We start from the raw sequence: 17,898 nt of genomic DNA on the forward strand, positions 1-17,898 counted from the left end.
ATATTCCATAGTATCTTAGCTCCCTGCTGCTTTTCTTTATATTGCTGTCTGAATGCTTCGCTTGGAGATCCTTAGAAGCCCAAGAAGCCTCAACAGTGGCTGGCAGAACTTTACCAGACCCAACCTTCTATGGAGGTATTTCTTCACTCAGCGACATGGTATGGGAGTAAAGATCTGATCGTAAAGAGACTGCCACCAATAAGAGTGTGTGCACCAGATTACCCATAGGAATCAACCCTATCAAAAGCTGATCTCATGAGCTGTGATTGCACCAGAATATGCCATGCAAAGGGAGACAACTCTGCACAAGTTGTGAACAAACAAAAACGGAGAGTGTTTTCAAAAATTGAAAATTGAATTGAAGTAACAAATACAGTGAAATAATCGATTGCAAAAACAGTTGGCAATTTGTATTCCTGATCACCTTATGTCTTATTGCTATGATTTGAATAGTGGGGAATATCACTCCTGGTAAACAGGGAACATTAAGTGTAGTTGGCGATGTTCTTATTTAATGTAACATGTAGATACACATTTAGTCTGTCTTACAGACCCTGATACAAATATATATCAAATACAGCCCATGCAAGTCTATGTTTGGCAAGTCTAGATTACAGCAGTATCAGTATCTGAAAATGAAGAGTCACTGGGGTCCCTTTTATTATATTTTATATTAAGATAACTGAACAACTGTTTTTTTCTGTACGATATGTTCATTTCAGAGACTAGATGTTAGTCTAATACACATTACACATCAATACTGTAGCTTTACACAAAATGAAAACACCGTGTATTTTTTTCCCTTAATTTATTTTCTGATGTACATTTTTCGCGCATTACATCATTTTCTGTGCCAGCTCCTTTGCGCGTGCCTTCTCGAACTTGGCCCTCTTTGCTTGTGACTTGGCTCCCATGATACCACCACCCCAGTGTCGGCGGATCTGAAAACAAGGAAAATAATTTGAATATTTCAGTCGTACATATCAGGAAATAGTGGGATTCCCAGTCTGTATAACCACTGTACCCACCAATATTCCGTTCTGTAAGTAATTTTTTTTGTTTTGTTGTGTTTGTTGTACAAAGTTGTTCTCAGCAATATTCCAGCTATATGAAAGCATATGTACATAATGGAGTCTGGACTAGACGATCCAATGATTGACATCATGAGCATCATTCTACGCAATTGGGATACAAAGACATGCATCAAACAAGTTGGCGAACCTGACCATCCAATCCTGTTACACAGCTCTTACATGGGCTGCTGAAGACGAATTGTCAGCAATACATGCCATATCACTTCACATTAATTGATGAGTCTGGGTCTGACAAACAAGTGATGGCATGATTAACAATTCAAGCAATCATGGTGCAACAACATGCATTCAGACAAGCCACCCAATCTGTTATTCATAACATGGAGTCTCCATAGCGAGACAACCACATGACATTGGAGAGGGGTTATGACTGAGAAACCTCTGATTAACTTAATATACTAGAAAAGTTTGTACTCTATTTTCAAAAGAAAGTATCAATACTATTCTTCATACATCAAGTCCTACAGTCTTTTATCCTGCAGATGTGTTAGTAGTCCACACAAGCTCAGACACAGCCAAGGAGTGAATCATAAAGATCATATACAATGAAGAGTGACATCACTGCTTTGTGTGGACGAAGGCAGAGGTCTTGTTCAACGAAGCGATCTCAGCATTAAGGCATTCTCCCATACAATGTCAGTGCTAATACTGCTTTGTAGAACAGTGGTACCGTGAAGTTCCAGAGAAGAATAGGTCTTAATTAGTTGCTCATGTCAATCACTGGATTGTCTGGTCCAGACTCATTTATTTACAGACCGCCATCATATAGCTGGAATATTGCTGAGTGCGGATTTAAACAAGAGACAAGCAAGCTAACAAGCATAACAACACTTTGCAGACCATTGTGACATCAGACTTTGTAAACAATTGTAGAACAGTGTCCATGTCTGCATAAATTTGTACTGTTGAAAATTCTGATGATGGGTCAAGCAGTAGCCCCGAAATGTTCTTACAAACAATACCACGAATACAGAACTTGTTATCTATTAAAAGGTCCAAGTAACTATTAAATACATATGAAGGACTTTTATTCATGAGGACTGCTAAAGCAGTTAACAACACAAATCCTCCATGTAACACTTATTGGTTGCTTCTATGGCTACCGAAATTGTGTGGTTCCCATAATACTGACTTCAAAACAAAAGGTAACATGCTACAGTCAGCCATGTGTTTAAATTTAGCAAAAATGCATGTTTAGGACTGGAATGTCGATCTACTAAAACTAACAAATGCTTCCCATTGCAAAGACATCCATCTAATGTAAGTGCAGACTCAGACAGCCAATTGGAACGGAAAATTTGATTAAAATCAGTAATATTCATCCTCATTGTAATCATCACAGCCAGCACTTTCAATTCTGACATTTCACATTGTATCTTCTAATTAAAAACACATCCCACATGTTGTACGATATCACTAGCAGCTGATCACTACTTTAGAGGAAATGGCCAGCACCTATTTAATTGTATTGTTTTTGCAGCCTCCTAAAAGCTATTTAAAAATGATAGCCAGTCAGATTAAATGGGCCAATTTGCAGTACTTTTTCTCTAGTTCGTATATTACTGTACTATCTGCCATGTTATCATATGGAGCTAACGCGATGCAGGTAACTAGTTTTTCCCCCCCATAATCGTTCTGACAGATTTGACAAACTGCTCCAGCACTCAAGTCTTACCTAACAATGAAGACTGGGCCCCATGTACCTAGTTTGTGCAGGGACAAAGCTCAGACACAGCCAAGGAGTGAATCATGTAGATCATATACAATGAAGAGTGACATCACAGCTTTGTGTACAAAATAAACGTGAAGACACTCTGGTTTTCACCTCAGAATTCCTCGTTTCACTTTCACTAACTCAAACCCAGGCCTTTGGTATAATGAGAGAGTGAGTGCGTGAGTATGGTTTTACGCCGCTTTTAGCAATATTCCAGCAATATCACAGCGGGGGACACCAGAAATGGGCTTCACACGAACGCTTTAACCACTAGGCTACCCGACCACCCCCTTTGGTATAATGAGCAAATGGGTTAACACCAAGGCTATCCCATCGCCTCCATATGCTAACAAACCCAGACATTATTGGTTACTATTCGATCAGTTTTAGCTGCCAATTCTTTCGTAATTGAAACATTGAAATTTCATCTTCTGTAGCTCTGGTTTACAATTCTTGAGTTAAACATAATCGACTTATAAACCAAACAGAGCCTTGCTATTAAGGTTGAAATTAATTCCATTACTTTTAACTGATTAAATTCATTAATTCAATTAATATTGCTACCTAACGAGTTCTTCTACAAAATAAGAGTAAGGACTGTTCTACATGTATACTTTAATTATGATAGTCAATATTTGGAGGGTGGCCTAGTCACTGTAACGCTGTCCTATCAACTACAAAATTGCCAACGCTGCAAGGGAAGTAACTGTAAACTGCAATTGTTGCATATAGCAGGAGCAGTCAAAACTAATCACCATGCTCCTAGCCATCACAGATAAAACTGACAGCATCAATGTGGGTAAATGTTGGCGATCACTTAGAACATCTGCTCAGGGTTAAAAAGCTCAAATGTATGTTCTTCATGAACAGTCAGGTAAAGTAGATCATCACTGCAGAATGTTCTTAAGTGAGTGAGTGAGTGAGTTTGGTTTTACGCCGCTTTTAGCAATATTCCGGCAATATCACGGCGGGGGACACCAGAAATGGGCTTCACACATTGTACCCATGTCGGGAATCAAACCCGGGTCTTCGGCGTGATGAACGAAGAATGTTCTTAAGAGATGTTGACAACCTACAGTGCATTCCGCAACAACGGTGATGATGCACATTTAACTAACATCAATTTCACACAACACATACCGCTATAAATATTATCCTGGACCCACTTCCTCAAAGCAATCTCAACGCTAAGATGACCATTACTCCTATACTTTAACATAGATTTACCATAATCGTAGCGCTAAGACCACTATGTGGAACGTGGCCCTGGTTAACAAATTAGTGTATATTCCTTTGGCATTATCAGATCTCTTAGGAGTATACAGCCAGTTTAGTAGTTTGAAAGGCTCTGCATTCATCGTTCCATCTCAGTGTTCGAAACTAAGGGAGGGGCCGGGGGGATCCTTGAGGTTTGCTCCTATTTGTATCTAGGGAACCCCCAAATCATGAACCTTTAACATGAGGGCCATGACAAGGACGCCAACTTTCATGCTCACTTTAAACACTGCATCTTATGTTATATGTTATCGGTGACATCAGCCTTCAAATACTAGTCACCATGGTAGCATAGTGAGTATGGTTTTACATCACAACTTCACACACTGAATCTATGGGGGGATTGCGGCAAGACATGTGCACATGCCTTACGAGGCAAACAAACTGCCCCATATATTCTGTATATTTTCATGAGCAAGAGCAAGAGCAAGTAGAGATCACGGAAGTCCAATTACCTCTTTGATCAAGGGTAACCATGGGAACTATAGTACATCAGACACATTTAACGGGCGCAGACTCAGACAGCCAATTGGAACGGAAATTTGATTATAATCAACGGTGTACTCATTCAAACTGTTTATCATCATTGCCAAGCGCCAAAACCAGAATTGAATCCCTTGACCACTTCACCCTTTTTATAAACTATGCAGTGTTCGAAAATAAGGGGAGTCCTTGAGGTTTGCTCCAGTTTGAATCTAGAGACACCATAAATCATTATCTTCTACCATTAGGGTTCTATCGACTTACATGCCTAATTTAAACACTGCCATGTCATAATGAAGTAGTGTAACACAACATCCAGCAATATTCCAGGAACATCACGATAGGGACCACTAGCTGAAGCACGCTGGATCAAAGGCATTACTAATTAACAATTATTTTTACCTCCTCGCTCCTTTCATTGAAGTTTGTCTTCACTGATTCTACAAGTTTGCCAAGTTGACTCTTGTCCTCTCTGTAAAAATAATGCATTCAGGAATAAACATGTAGTACACCTAAAAGAAATCAATCATTGAAAAACAAGTGGCATTCCAAGCTCAGAGATCTAGGTGGTAGATTAAATGTCTTCAGCATTTTCCAGATAGCAAATTTTGACATCATCACAGCTTGGAAACATACATTTCTACTTTCTATTCTATGTAAAGACTGCCATTACAAATTTGGTGAAAAAATACATTTTGTTCAAATTTGGGATTTTTTTTATTGTATTTTATTTAATTCATAGGTATTTAACAATGCATTTATCGCAATAGTCAAGCTAAGAATCTTCCTCTTTAAATGATCCTATCAGTTAAATATAAGTCGCCTCTACAAAGTCATATAACATGAATGTTAAATTACGCTGCAATTTGGGATATTTAATGGGCATCTGCCACTTTGTTGTAGATAAATCCCTGTTGCTAGCAACTACTTTTAAACATTACTTCAGTGCATGACTTACGAGTTGACAGTGGTGAGAGCTAGACAGGTAGCCGTCTTCCTGTGTACGACACGCCCAAGACGAGCCTTGCCCTTCACGATACAGTAGGGGACGCCCATCTTCCTGCATAGCGCCGGCATGAACAGCACCAACTGCAGACAGGATCAATCCGATCAACAACAGTACACAGTTATAGTACTTAGACTAACATAGAGGCTGGTAATCTTGCTCAGCAGGTCATGTTTTCAACAGAGGATTCTGGTGAAGAAATTCGAGTAACATCATGGCAAGAAAACAAGCTCTATCAACTTCATGCATATAAAATTTCAGTTAAACTGTTGTCATAGATACGAGGGTCCAGCCATACTAAATTCATGAACAGCGACGTTTGTTGACAACAGCAGAAATCATTCACATAGACTATCTCACTATTTACCAGAAGTACAGTAAGTAATGTCAAGTAAAGGATTCCTCACTGAAACTGTTTAACCATGCTCTACCATGTCGTAAAGACAATGTTGTTTGTTGTTTAACGCCGCACTCAGCAATATTCCAGCTATATGATGGCGGTCTGTAAATAATCAAGTCTGGACCAGACAATGCAGTGATTGACAACATGAGCATTTATCCACGCAATTGGGATCGATGACATGCATCAACCAAGTCAGCGAGTCTGACCACCCGATCCCGCTAGTCGCCTCTTACTCATGTAGAAAATGACAATTCTTAAAATGGTTGCTCAGACATCCAAGGAAGGAATTTGCCATCTTTGAGGTGTCACCCTCTCTGTGGAAACTGCGAATAATGGATAAAAAGCTTCATCATTGCAACCATTCAAGAGTTTTCATTCCCCCGTAGTAACCCATGTGAAGAAAGTGTAGACTATTGATGACAATGATGCAAAGTGAACATAAGTCTAGATCTTAATTCAACAAACATGGACATTCACCTTCATGAAAACTACTAGTCACTTAAAAGTCCAGGGTTCGTGAGAATTTCAGTCCGAAAATTCCAACTTTGCCACAATTCCAATTCAGCAAAAGCCTAGTTAAACTGTTCGGTCTAAAAAGTTCAGCTAATAGTACATATAACACTAAATTCTACTGAAAATGAAGCTAAGGATTTGTACTTGTAAATGTTTTTTGCACAGACTGCTAGGCATACTATTGACAGATGCTTCCCCAAAAATTCAAAGACGTGCAAAATAAAATCCCCCGCACTCATGCTGATTGGCTGGTTTTAGAATTAGACCTCTTTGGCAATCCCCTGACAAGCATGCATATTGCACTTAGATACCAAGACCACAACCTGGACCAATCTTCTGGCACCATTTGAGTTGCAACTTTACACTGACTGGTGATATATCTGAAGTTTCTTGCTCAGATTTAAAAAGCTCGAGTTTGTGATCAACATAAGCATTCTGTAGAAGTTATAACCATCATTGCAAGACAACTGCAGATGTTTAATGTCAACTAATGTGTAGTTCTATAAAAAATACAATTTGCCCTTTCATACATTTAGAATGTTTCACAACACAATCAGCTATAATAGAGCATATCAGGGTGGCATGTAAAAAGCAGTTTGGTTTACGCGAATCAGTGTGACCGATTCCATTACCAGTGATCCATCCGGGGTATGTTTCATGTGTTAGTTGTTCGTTGCACTCAAAAACATTCCAACTATACGCAATATGACAGCTTTCTGTGAATAATCTAGTCTGGACCAGGCAATCCTGAACATCTATCGCTGAAATTGGGATAAGATGACATGCATCAACCAAGTCAGCGAACCTGACCACCCGATCCTGTTAGTCGCCTCTTACTCATATAGACAATGACATAATTCTTAAAATGGTTGCTCAGACATCCAAGGAAGGAATTTGCCATCTTTGAGGTGTCACCCTCTCTGTGGAAACTGCGAATAATGGATAAAAGCTTCATCATTGCAACCATTCAAGAGTTTTCATTCCCCCGTAGTAACCCATGTGAAGAAAGTGTAGACTATTGATGACAATGATGCAAAGTGACTAAAATTTGAACAGAATCTAGAACCTAATTCAACAAACATGGAGATTCACCTTCATGAAAACTACTATGTCACTTAAAAGTCTAAGGTTCGTGAGAATTTCAGACAGAAAATTTCAATTAGCCACAATTCCAATTTAGCAAAGACTGAAGCAAAATCCTAGTTAAACTGTTCGGTCTAAAACGTTCAGCTAAAAGTACATATAACACTTAATTCTACTGAAAATGAAGCTAAGGAGCCAAATTTGTACTTGTTTTATAAAAATTTCTTGCACAGACTGCTAGGCATACTATTGTCAGATCCTTCCCCAAAAATTCAAAGTCGTGCAAAATAACCCCCCCCCCCACTCATGCTGATTGGCTGGTTTTAGAATTAGACCTCTTTGGCAATCCCCTGACAAGCATGCATATTGCACTTAGATACCAAGACCACAACCTGGACCAATCTTCTGGCACCATTTGAGTTGCTACTTTACACTATGACTGGTGATATATCTGAAGTTTCTTGCTCAGATTTAAAAAGCTCGAGTTTGTGATCAACATAAGCATTCTGTAGAAGTTATAACCATCATTGCAAGACAACTGCAGATGTTTAATGTCAACTAATGTGTAGTTCTATAAAAAATACATTTTTCCCTTCCCATACATTTAGAATGTTTCACAACACAATAAGCCATAATATAGTATATCAGGGTGGTTTGGTTTATGCGAACCAGTGTGACTGATCGCATTAACAGTGATCAATCCGGGGCATGTTTTGTCTGTTTTGTTGTCTGTGATTGACATCATGAGCATTTATCTCCGAAATTGGTATAAGGTGACATGCACCAAGCAAGTCAGTGAGCCTGACCATCTGATCCCGCTGGTCGCCTCTAATGTCAAGAATGGGTTGCTGAAGACCAATCTAAGCCGGATTTTCACGTTCTAACTTAGTATGATGCACTCAGCCCATGCTCAGCCAATTGAAAGAGTGACTACACAAACAAAATATTAGATAATGCTTGTGACAGGTATGCGGTTCAAGGGACATATTGTGTTCCTATTTCCATATTCATCAGCGTTAGAAATTGGCACTAGTCCTATAGTCCTTACCAAACTGCCCAATAGTCAAGGTATCATAAGGACTAGTAGAAATTTGCCCTTTTAAGGGTTTTGCTATATGTTAGCATTATAAGGACTAGTGGTCTAAAACTGTTAGTTTCTACCGCTGTTCATTCAGATCTCATGAGCATAAGCAAAGTAGAACATGAAGGTCCAAGAACATCCAGGGGATTTGATCACCGACTTCTAAAGTACATCTGACACTTAAAGAACGCAAACTCAGACAGCCAATTGGAACGGAAAATTTGATTATAATCAACGGTGTACTCATTTGTACTGTCTATCATCATTGCCAGCGCTACATTCAGTGTGGAAATAATGTTATACAAAACCTATGAAGAAGCACAATTTGTTACCTTTCAGTTATATTCTTGTCCATTAGATCTGAATAGATAAGGCAAGATGTCCACATGTACTAGCCAGCATGTATTGTACCTCACTGTTATCCACATTATTTTCATAAATGATTGAGAAGCTTTGCAGTTCTCACCTCGATTGGGTCTACATCATGTGCGATGACAACCAGCTGGGCTTTCTTGGACTCGATAAGAGTTGTAACTGTGTTGACACCAGATCGCACAACTGGAGGGCGCTTTGTGGGCGCATCTTCCTTCCCTGAAGCACGGTCAGCAGCACGGGCACCGAGACGAGCCTTCTTCTGCTGCTTGGTCTCAGGCTTGTACTTGTCCAACAGTCTGAACAGCTGGGTAGCTGAAATAAGTTTCATATTGTACCTGTGCCAACATACTCAGCAGTGTAAAAGGACTGGTATTCAATTCCAAGCTCAGAGATCTAGGTGGTAGATTAAATGTCTTCAACATTTTTCAAGATAGCAAATGTTTGTTTGCATCACTGCTTGGAAATACATGAAAATAAGGGAACTGGAGCTTTGGTTAAACACTGCCCCTTTGACTATCTTCAACAAATTTTCAAGAATTGACTGCTGACACATAAGTCTGCTACTAACAGAGAACCATAACAATCTCAATGTTAAAACTTGAAATTCTTACCTGTCTGTCTGTCGAGAGCCTGAGTGAACTGGTTGAGTGGAGGGGGAACCTTCAGACGCTGCTTCAAGACAGCGAACTGACGTTGGAGTCTAATGTATTTGGGCCATCTCACAAATCGGCTAAGGTCACGTTTGGGCTGGATATCCTGACCTATAAATTAGAAATGTAACAAACAATGTTACAAACTGCAAACCAACTTCAAACAAACTGTCACCAACTGATTTGAATAATTGCTCAGACATCCAAGGAAGGAATTTACCATCTTTGAGGTTTCACCCTCTCTGTGGAAACTGCGAATAGTGGAAAGGTCTTCATCATCGCAATCACTTCACAAATTGTTGCAAGTTGTACAATTGTAGAAGAATGTAAACTGATGTTACACAATATAAATAACACATTTATCATTACTTTATAATTACAGGGATTAAAAATGTATCGGTAATCAGGCAGGAGGAGGTCTATTACCAAAAAAACCAATAGTGTCTTACATCCAGAAATTACTAATTCAACATATACAATGTATTTTGAGCAAGATGCACTTATTTTAACAATATCTTGAGGCAAACCCTTAAAGCCAAAGAGTTTATGAATTTCCAAAAAGCAGCTAGTTCCCAGGTTAGACTAACCAGATTACAGCATGTTAATCATGCTTGCTTGACAACCAATGAATTAACAGTCGGGTTCAAACTTACACAATTCAACCTAGACACTGATCAGTAATGGGTCGCCTAAACGCTGCACAACATCCAGGAAAATTATTATCAACACTTGGAAAAAGCATGCAAATCCTTGCAACTCGTAGAAATCCCCCAGTAATATTGCCAACCAGGTGATCCCTAATATTTTAAGAAAACATGGTTGCTCAGACATCCAAGGAAGGAATTTACCATCTTTGAGGTTTCACCCTCTCTGTGGAAACTGCGAATAATGGATAAAAAGCTTCATCACTGCAACCATGCTATCTCAGTAATATGATTTCAGTGACACCTATGATGAACCATGCATTAAAAGCACCTACTTCAATCATGATTCTCATTATGTAGATGATATAACAGTGTACAGGATCAAGGATAAAATGTGGACTAACCTGTTAGCCACAGCCAGTTTCACCAATGTTTAAGGTATCCAAAGGATTGATAAAATGTTTAAAACACTTTGCGAGTGTTCCCATATATTATCACTATTCAGCTTAGTAGATCTGATTTTCTAGGTTCATTTCTATCCCATGTATCCCTGTGCAATGGCTCCATTCATAACTTGCCTCGTCAGCATCAATACTCACCAATTCCAAAGTTCTTTGGCCTCTTTTCAAAAAGAGGGTTGACCACTGTTTTTGGCTCAACCTTTTTCGACAGCAAAGGTGCTGCCGCTATCTTCTTCTTGCCCTTTTTAGGTTTCGGCTAGATAAAAGAATCGTTAAAAAAATTCATAAAACAGGTAGATCTCTATCAATTTCTATTGTGATGACATGTTTATGATAAAGACTGCTCAGACATCCAAGGAAGGTGTTTGCCATCTTCGAGGTTTCACCCTCTCTGTGGAAACTGCGAATAATGGTATAGTCTTCATCACCGCAGTACAAAGAAAATATACTCAGGATAGCATTGGCAAGGAAAAAAGCGTATTTTATATGCATACATCGCCAGCTGATGAATGGCTGAACGTTCTGAAACATGTCCATAACTATGGCACAACTCACGTAACACCTTACTGCGAAACACATTTACCTTGTTACATCCTCCAAATAGAGCAGTTTTACTGATTTTGATTAATACCACGAAACGACATCTTAATTCTCCATAAATTGGAAAAGCAACGATCTCAGAAAGGATGAACGACAACATACAAGCGTGTGTACTCCAGATTACGAGGCATGTTTACCCCTTTTCTCGTTTCGATTATTTGGTAACACCAACTGCAAGCATGTCAAAATGTTGTCACAGCAATACAGAACAATCAATGTTTAATGTATACAACACGATAAATAGATATTTATGTGAGGCTGAAGTGGAGATGTTGCCTGATTGTCCTCCCTACTGAAAAACGTAATCACCCACCATGTTGGTTGGCCGAGAAAGGCCGAAATCTCGTTGTTTGTCGTAGAATGCGAGACTAAAGGGAGATAATAGAGAATAGTTGTTTCCGGTTTCAAATACTCTCCAAATAATGTGGATAAAGGCTTTGGCTTTCGTACATTGATGAAGAGTAACTAAATAATATGCGAATTGTAATTTGTAATTTCAGGTAACTTATACATTATCCATCTGCCGATATATTAAAAACCTCGATTAACCCCACCAAAGGATTCGAGAAAGTTGCAGAAACATATTATTATTCGGCATACAATAGGCCTAATAATAAAAGATATAAGATCTCTGTTCCGAAAATAATCTGCTACATTATGTACAAAATTACCATCTACCAAATAATGAAAGTGGCAATCCACAAGGAAATTTCACGACACTAGTCCTTCCTGACTTATACTATTCTCAGACGAGCACAGGATCGAACCCTGCCAAATAATATACTGTTATTAATAGCATGTCTGATGTCAAATATTGCATTCTTCACCACCATGCTCACTTCATTAAAACACTGATATATTTACTGTACTATTTTTCACATTGATTCATTTATATTACAGGAAGAGGACACTGACAATAATTAAATTCCATCATTTGTGCTTGTATTATTGAGCTGAATCATGTCCCAACACACCCGGTCAATGCCCCAGAGTAAGGACGCTCTTCTGAAGTCTTACACCAAACGTTTAAAAGATGACATCCGTTCCATGTTAGACAACTTTACAGAGATTATCAAGTTGGCACGGGTAAGTCAGAACAGGGTTTTATTTACGCCAGAGCTGGTTGTGTCTATTTTTTCAATGCAAATTACATTCTTCTGATACGTAAGCCAAATATGACCAATTTTGAAAAAAACCATTGTATTATCATCATAAAATGACATTCTGGTTTAACTAGAGTGTCTAATTATGATGCCAAATCATTTTAACAAAATATTAAGTTGTTTATAAGAAACAGATACCAAGGTATTAAATGGTTTGGAGAAGATATGAGGTTGTTAGATTATAATTAGCTCAAACCATGTAAATGACATGCTAAGTCGTTAAAACCAAGATGCCTCCCCAGCAGTTGTGCCTCCTTAATTTCTAATACATGAAAGCCCTAATTTGGTCATCCTTATTTTCGTCAGCTTGAAGAGGATTCACAGATATCTCGCACAACCCAGAGTGAACAGGACCAGTATGAGATGCAGGTCAGAGCAGCCAACATTGTAAGTTGTCAGCCATGTCAGTGTTAGAAATTGGCACTAGTCCTATAGGGGCGGTCGGGTAGCCTAGTGGTTAGAGCGTTCGATCGTCATGCCGAAGACCCGGGTTCGATTCTCGACATGGGTACAATGTGTGAAGCCTTTTCTGGTGTCCCCCGCCGTGATATTGCTGGAATATTGCCAAAAGCGGCGTTAAACCATACTCACTCACTATAGGCCTTGCCAAACTGTCCAATAGTTAAGGTATCATAAGGACTAGTCAAAATTGGCTCTTTTCAAGGGTTTTGCTATATGTCTGCATCATAAGGACTAGTGGATGAAAACATTGTAAGTTGTCAGCCATGTTTAGCTCACCTAGCTGGCAGGGATAGAGCCAGTGTGTGCTATTGTGAACCATCATCATTGTCATCATCATTGTCACTTTCGTTACTGTTAAAAATGATCAACAAATTCTTCTTCTGAGCTCAGATCTGGGTCTCCTATATTGATGTTATATTGTCGACCAATCCTTGTGTCCCCCGCCATGATACCCATCAAGATGGGTATCAAGTTGGAGTAAAAGATATGATTTGAATAAGATTTATTGTTAAAAACTTGTAAGCTTGGTGTAAAAACTTTGAACAATAACTATATAATTCTTTGAAAAAAAATTAGCTTTTGTATGTGGCACAATATTTTATGCAGACTCGTGTCCTTTGGGCTGAGTCAGAAACCTTTGACCGAGGGATTGAATCCTGGTCTGCCATGTTTATATTTCTAGGTTTGTCAGCACCATGCCTGTGCTCGTGGGTTTAATCCAAAGTGGTAGATGTCTGAGACCTGCATCACTTGGGGCTTTCCTCCCATATCTAGTTGACATGCCATGATATAATAACTGAAATATTGTTAAAAGTGGTGTTAAACCCAACTGACTTACTCTACAGCAATGTCATGAAATCAAATCTTTTACAAGGATACGATGCCTCTCTGCATGAATGTGTGACTACCCCTCCATAGAAGGTTACATCAGTGAACTTTCTAAACAATTCGAAATATAAATAATACACAATAAAGGCTGTGCCTTTGTAGTGTGAATATTTTATACACCCTGTTGTGTCTGAGCCCACAGCATCTACATCCAACATGGAATACCACCAAAGGAATACATGTATTTTGGTTCTGTGTGGGTATTCTTGTTACACTCCAAATTTCATGATGGGATCACATTCGTGACCAACTGGTGTTATTCCGGGATATGCCAAATAGTGACTCGTGCCCCTCTCATGGCTAGTTTTTGCAACTGGGTTCCATCTAAGCGCAAGCGGGCATAGCTAAAAGAATTGTCAACTCGTGGCGTAATGATTCACGTATATCTTTCCTATGTATATATTTTCCAGAAGCTATTTAAAACACATTGTGACTTAAGGTATTATACAGCATGCTTGAACACATTTAGCTGTGTTTTGGGTATATTTTTAGATGCAAGACAAAAATTATTATTTTCTCACAAAACATTCATCAATAGGGGGTCGAGTCTTCTTGCTGGTTACGGAAAGGGGCTAGTGGTGACGAATGGGTGGGATCAATTTGGAAAGCTGCCATCTAATTGGCTCAGGAAGCCAGGCATTATTCTTTTAGACTGGACCCCCTCCGTGGTCTAGTGGTAGAGCGTCTGCCCGGAGAGTGGAAGGTCCGGGGTTCGATCCCCGGCCGTGTCATACCAAAAGATGTTAAAAGATGGTACTTGTTGTTTCCCTGTCTGGTGCTCGGCATTAAGAAGCTAAAACAAGGACTGGTCGGCTCGGAGTCAGTATACTGTGTCTAATTGGGGTATTCAATTTAAACTGTGGCATTGTATCTGAGTGAGCTAGCACTATAAATCGGCATCAGTCCGGATTAGTACAAGCAGCCACACACACACGTGCATGCACATCGCTATATAAGTGCAATAATCTTGGATGCGACATTAAACCCAATTTCATCTCACATCTTTTAGACTGTGGTCAAAGTTCACTCAGAGTTCACCTGTCATGACCTTCTATAAAAGTGTCCTCAGATTTCCACGTCGGTACTGAACTGGAGTATAGGATCTTATTTAAATGAGATTGTTTCTCAGTGGTGGAAACTAACACTTTTAGTCCACTTGTCCTGCTAATGATAACAAACAGCAAAACACTTAAAAATGGCACATTTCTACTAGGTCTTATGATACCTTAACTTTTTGGAAGTTTGGCAAGGACTACAGGACTAGTGACAGTTTCTAACAATGTTTGTACAGTAAGTTTGGGTAGTAATTTGACTTCCATATCTAGTAAAGGATCTGATTTAAATGAGATTATTTCTACAGTAAGTTTGGGTAGTAATTTGACTTCTATATCTAGTAAAGGATCTGATTTTATTGAGATTGTTTCTCAGTGGTAGAAACTAACAATTTTAGTCCACTTGCCCTTATAATGATAAACAGCAAAACCCTTAGAAATGTGCCATTTTTGACTTCCATATCAATAAAATGACAGGTTAACTGCCACCTCCAGCATATCTAAAGCATTGCCTGAGACAATCTCATTAAAATCAGATCTTAGTTCTCGCTACCGCTAAACAAAGATCTGAGGACATCCCAGTACGGGTCACGTCAGACCGACCTTGCGCAAACTTTGATCAACTAATGGAATGACCAATCAGAAGGCAGCTATCTCATGCTTTACGGCACTTATTTCAAATTGGCGACTACGCTTCAAACATATTTTGACAGATTTTCGATTACAAATTTGAAACCTGAACAAAAGAACATTCTGGAATGGCTAATAGATGGTCTAGATTGTATGGATTCAGTCGTTAAACCCGCAACTATCATTCGGAGTTAAAGTTTTCGAGGTTGCATGATCAGAAATCACATTCCGACTGTCACTTTCATAATCTGGTAAGCGATGCTCTGATTGGTTGGATGAAAGGTCGTTCTGACGTGACCCCTAATGGGATGTCCTCAGATCTTTGTATAGCGATAGCGAGAACTGAGGTCTGATTTTAATGAGATTGTGCCTGAGAAGAAGTTGTTGTAAAAACATTGATGTGCTTCTGGCTATGAGCAACCAATTCAATTCCGCTTCATGTCCAGTATGTTCTCTACTCCAGTTTTGTTGTGATGTGTCTTTTTACCTTTTTCAGGTGAGAGCAGGCGAATCTCTGATGAAACTTGTGTCAGACTTAAAACAGTTTTTAATACTAAATGATTTCCCGTCTGTGAATGAGTCAATCTCCCAGAACACACAGCTATACAAACACATGCAGAGTGAAGTCGACGCTAAACTCATGGTCCTCCGAGATGAGATGGCCACGGATCTATATGAGCTTGAAGACGAGTATTACTCTTCAGTCTATAAATAGCAATGAGGTCAAGGTTAAACAAGTGTATTGCTTTGTGTGGGTTTTTAAAATCAAGCTGGTATTGATGTTGGAGAAAATATATTTGAGCAAAATAACAAGTTTGGTTTCATTATTTTAGGGTAATCAGGGTTTGAAAAGGCTTTCAATTTTAAGGCTTGTCTTTAAAAGTGTTTTAATTTTAATTTTGCCTTGAAAAGGCCTCTGAAATGGATAGTGTGCTTTAGAAAGGCCTTGTATTTTTCCAACCAATCCTCAACAATAGTAAATTACCTAACAATAATAGATCTTTTCATATTTTAGAAAAAAAACCATGGTAAAAATTGCACAGAACAGTTTGCATACGATCTCTCTATAGCCAGTAAGCAGAGAGTTTTCTCCATTCCAGTAATATGTCATTAGTGTTGACTATGCCCAGAATCCATAACAAATTGAACCGAAACGTCTGAATTGTGTTAATATGTACAATGGATGAACCAGGCAGAAATCAGTGAATCAATTGTGTTTATTCAAAATGAACACTACTGTTACTTGACAATTTGAGTAACGAGTATTGTATTGTATCTTTCATGTTTTCTCATTATGACAGCATTTGATACAAAGTTTTATTAAATGTGTACATGTTCATTGTAAATATCATTAATGAATAAATCACCTACAGTACACATCTGTGTTTGTTCCAACTATTCATCAACAACAATAGATCAATCCTCATGATGTCAGTTACAAGATTGTCTGGGGGCACGGGTGGCCCAGTCGTCTCGCCCACGATTCTCTGTGCAGAGTTGTGTCCTTTAGGCATGCCAGAAACCTATGATTGTGGGTTCGAATCCCGATTTGCCCCGATTATGTTTCTAGGTTTGTCAGCACCATACCCGTGCTCGTGGGTTTCACCGAAGTGGTAAACGTCTGAGACCTGCATCATTTCGGGCTTTCCTCCCACATTAAGTTGACATGCCGCGATATAACGGTAATACTGTTAAAAGCAGCGTTAAACCCAACTCACTCACTCACTCACTTACTACTAGATTGTCTTTTCAAACTTGATTATTTAGGCTGCATAATATAGCTGGAATATTGCTGTGGGTGGCGTTCAACAGCAAACAAACATCAAGCAGGGATGCTCCATTCTTGGGGATCAAATGGCCAAAATGGCAGCTTAGGGAGCGGTTGAAAGGTTTGATGTCCGTCACAAAGTTTAAACCCTAAGTTAGAGAGGTGGGGGGTGATGTTGCTTGCAGGTCTTATCCATTTGACAAACATTAACTTTTCAGGGGATTTACAGTTCAGGGCCCCGTTCCACAAAGCGATCTTAGCGCTACGATTGTCATAAGTCAATGTTAAAGAATGGGAGTTATGATTGACTTAGCGCTAAGATCACTCAGCCCGTTTAATCATCGTAGTGTAGGATTCTCTAGATTTCCTAAATTCAAAATTTTACAGTTGATTTTTTCAGATGTGTCAAAACTTACGGAATTAAGTTTCTTAGCCCCCCATGCCATCAGGCTTATGTTCTGGGTGTTCGGGTAAATTTAGAGTATGTTATCTCTCTATGTACAGTAAGCATGTGGTAGACAGAGTTAGATATTTCAACTTTTACAAACACCCT

At 39.0% G+C, this 17,898-nt stretch overlaps 2 protein-coding genes and 5 non-coding genes across 7 annotated transcripts; 1 reads left to right on the forward strand and 6 right to left on the reverse strand.

Moving 5' to 3' along the window:
• Positions 1-779: 779 nt before the first annotated feature.
• Positions 780-11,083, reverse strand: LOC139459745 (large ribosomal subunit protein eL8-like). Its single transcript, XM_071241405.1, is given in 6 exon segments — positions 780-941; positions 4,969-5,038; positions 5,525-5,655; positions 9,119-9,339; positions 9,639-9,788; positions 10,921-11,083. Coding segments are annotated over 6 exon segments (825 nt in total). The 5' UTR covers positions 11,069-11,083; the 3' UTR covers positions 780-836.
• LOC139459983 (small nucleolar RNA SNORD36) lies at positions 3,634-3,704 on the reverse strand. The gene has a single exon (XR_011652731.1). It is a non-coding gene; the product is annotated as a small nucleolar RNA SNORD36 (small nucleolar RNA).
• On the reverse strand, positions 5,117-5,192 carry LOC139459988 (small nucleolar RNA SNORD24). Its single transcript, XR_011652736.1, has one exon. It is a non-coding gene; the product is annotated as a small nucleolar RNA SNORD24 (small nucleolar RNA).
• Positions 6,878-6,950, reverse strand: LOC139459984 (small nucleolar RNA SNORD36). The gene has a single exon (XR_011652732.1). It is a non-coding gene; the product is annotated as a small nucleolar RNA SNORD36 (small nucleolar RNA).
• LOC139459985 (small nucleolar RNA SNORD36) lies at positions 8,032-8,104 on the reverse strand. Its single transcript, XR_011652733.1, has one exon. It is a non-coding gene; the product is annotated as a small nucleolar RNA SNORD36 (small nucleolar RNA).
• LOC139459986 (small nucleolar RNA SNORD24) lies at positions 9,409-9,486 on the reverse strand. The gene has a single exon (XR_011652734.1). It is a non-coding gene; the product is annotated as a small nucleolar RNA SNORD24 (small nucleolar RNA).
• Positions 11,084-11,788: 705 nt separating the features above from the next.
• Positions 11,789-16,939, forward strand: LOC139459753 (mediator of RNA polymerase II transcription subunit 22-like). The gene is made up of 4 exons (XM_071241415.1): positions 11,789-11,882; positions 12,283-12,468; positions 12,852-12,932; positions 16,074-16,939. Exons 2-4 carry the CDS (start codon positions 12,343-12,345, stop codon positions 16,290-16,292), a joined length of 426 nt encoding a protein of 141 aa, XP_071097516.1. The 5' UTR covers positions 11,789-11,882; positions 12,283-12,342; the 3' UTR covers positions 16,293-16,939.
• Positions 16,940-17,898: the final 959 nt, after the last annotated feature.

The sequence above is a fragment of the Haliotis cracherodii genome, unplaced genomic scaffold (genome assembly GCF_022045235.1).
Source record: "Haliotis cracherodii isolate W230 unplaced genomic scaffold, xgHalCrac1.p SCAF_13, whole genome shotgun sequence".
Taxonomy (NCBI): domain Eukaryota; kingdom Metazoa; phylum Mollusca; class Gastropoda; order Lepetellida; family Haliotidae; genus Haliotis; species Haliotis cracherodii.

Coding starts and splice junctions, on each gene's coding strand:
- LOC139459753 (XM_071241415.1), top strand. CDS start 12,343: ATGTCCCAACACACCCGGTCAATGCCCCAGAGTAAGGACGCTCTTCTG. Junction 12,469..12,851: donor AGATTATCAAGTTGGCACGG/GTAAGTCAGAAC, acceptor TATTTTCGTCAG/CTTGAAGAGGATTCACAGAT. Junction 12,933..16,073: donor AGGTCAGAGCAGCCAACATT/GTAAGTTGTCAG, acceptor TACCTTTTTCAG/GTGAGAGCAGGCGAATCTCT.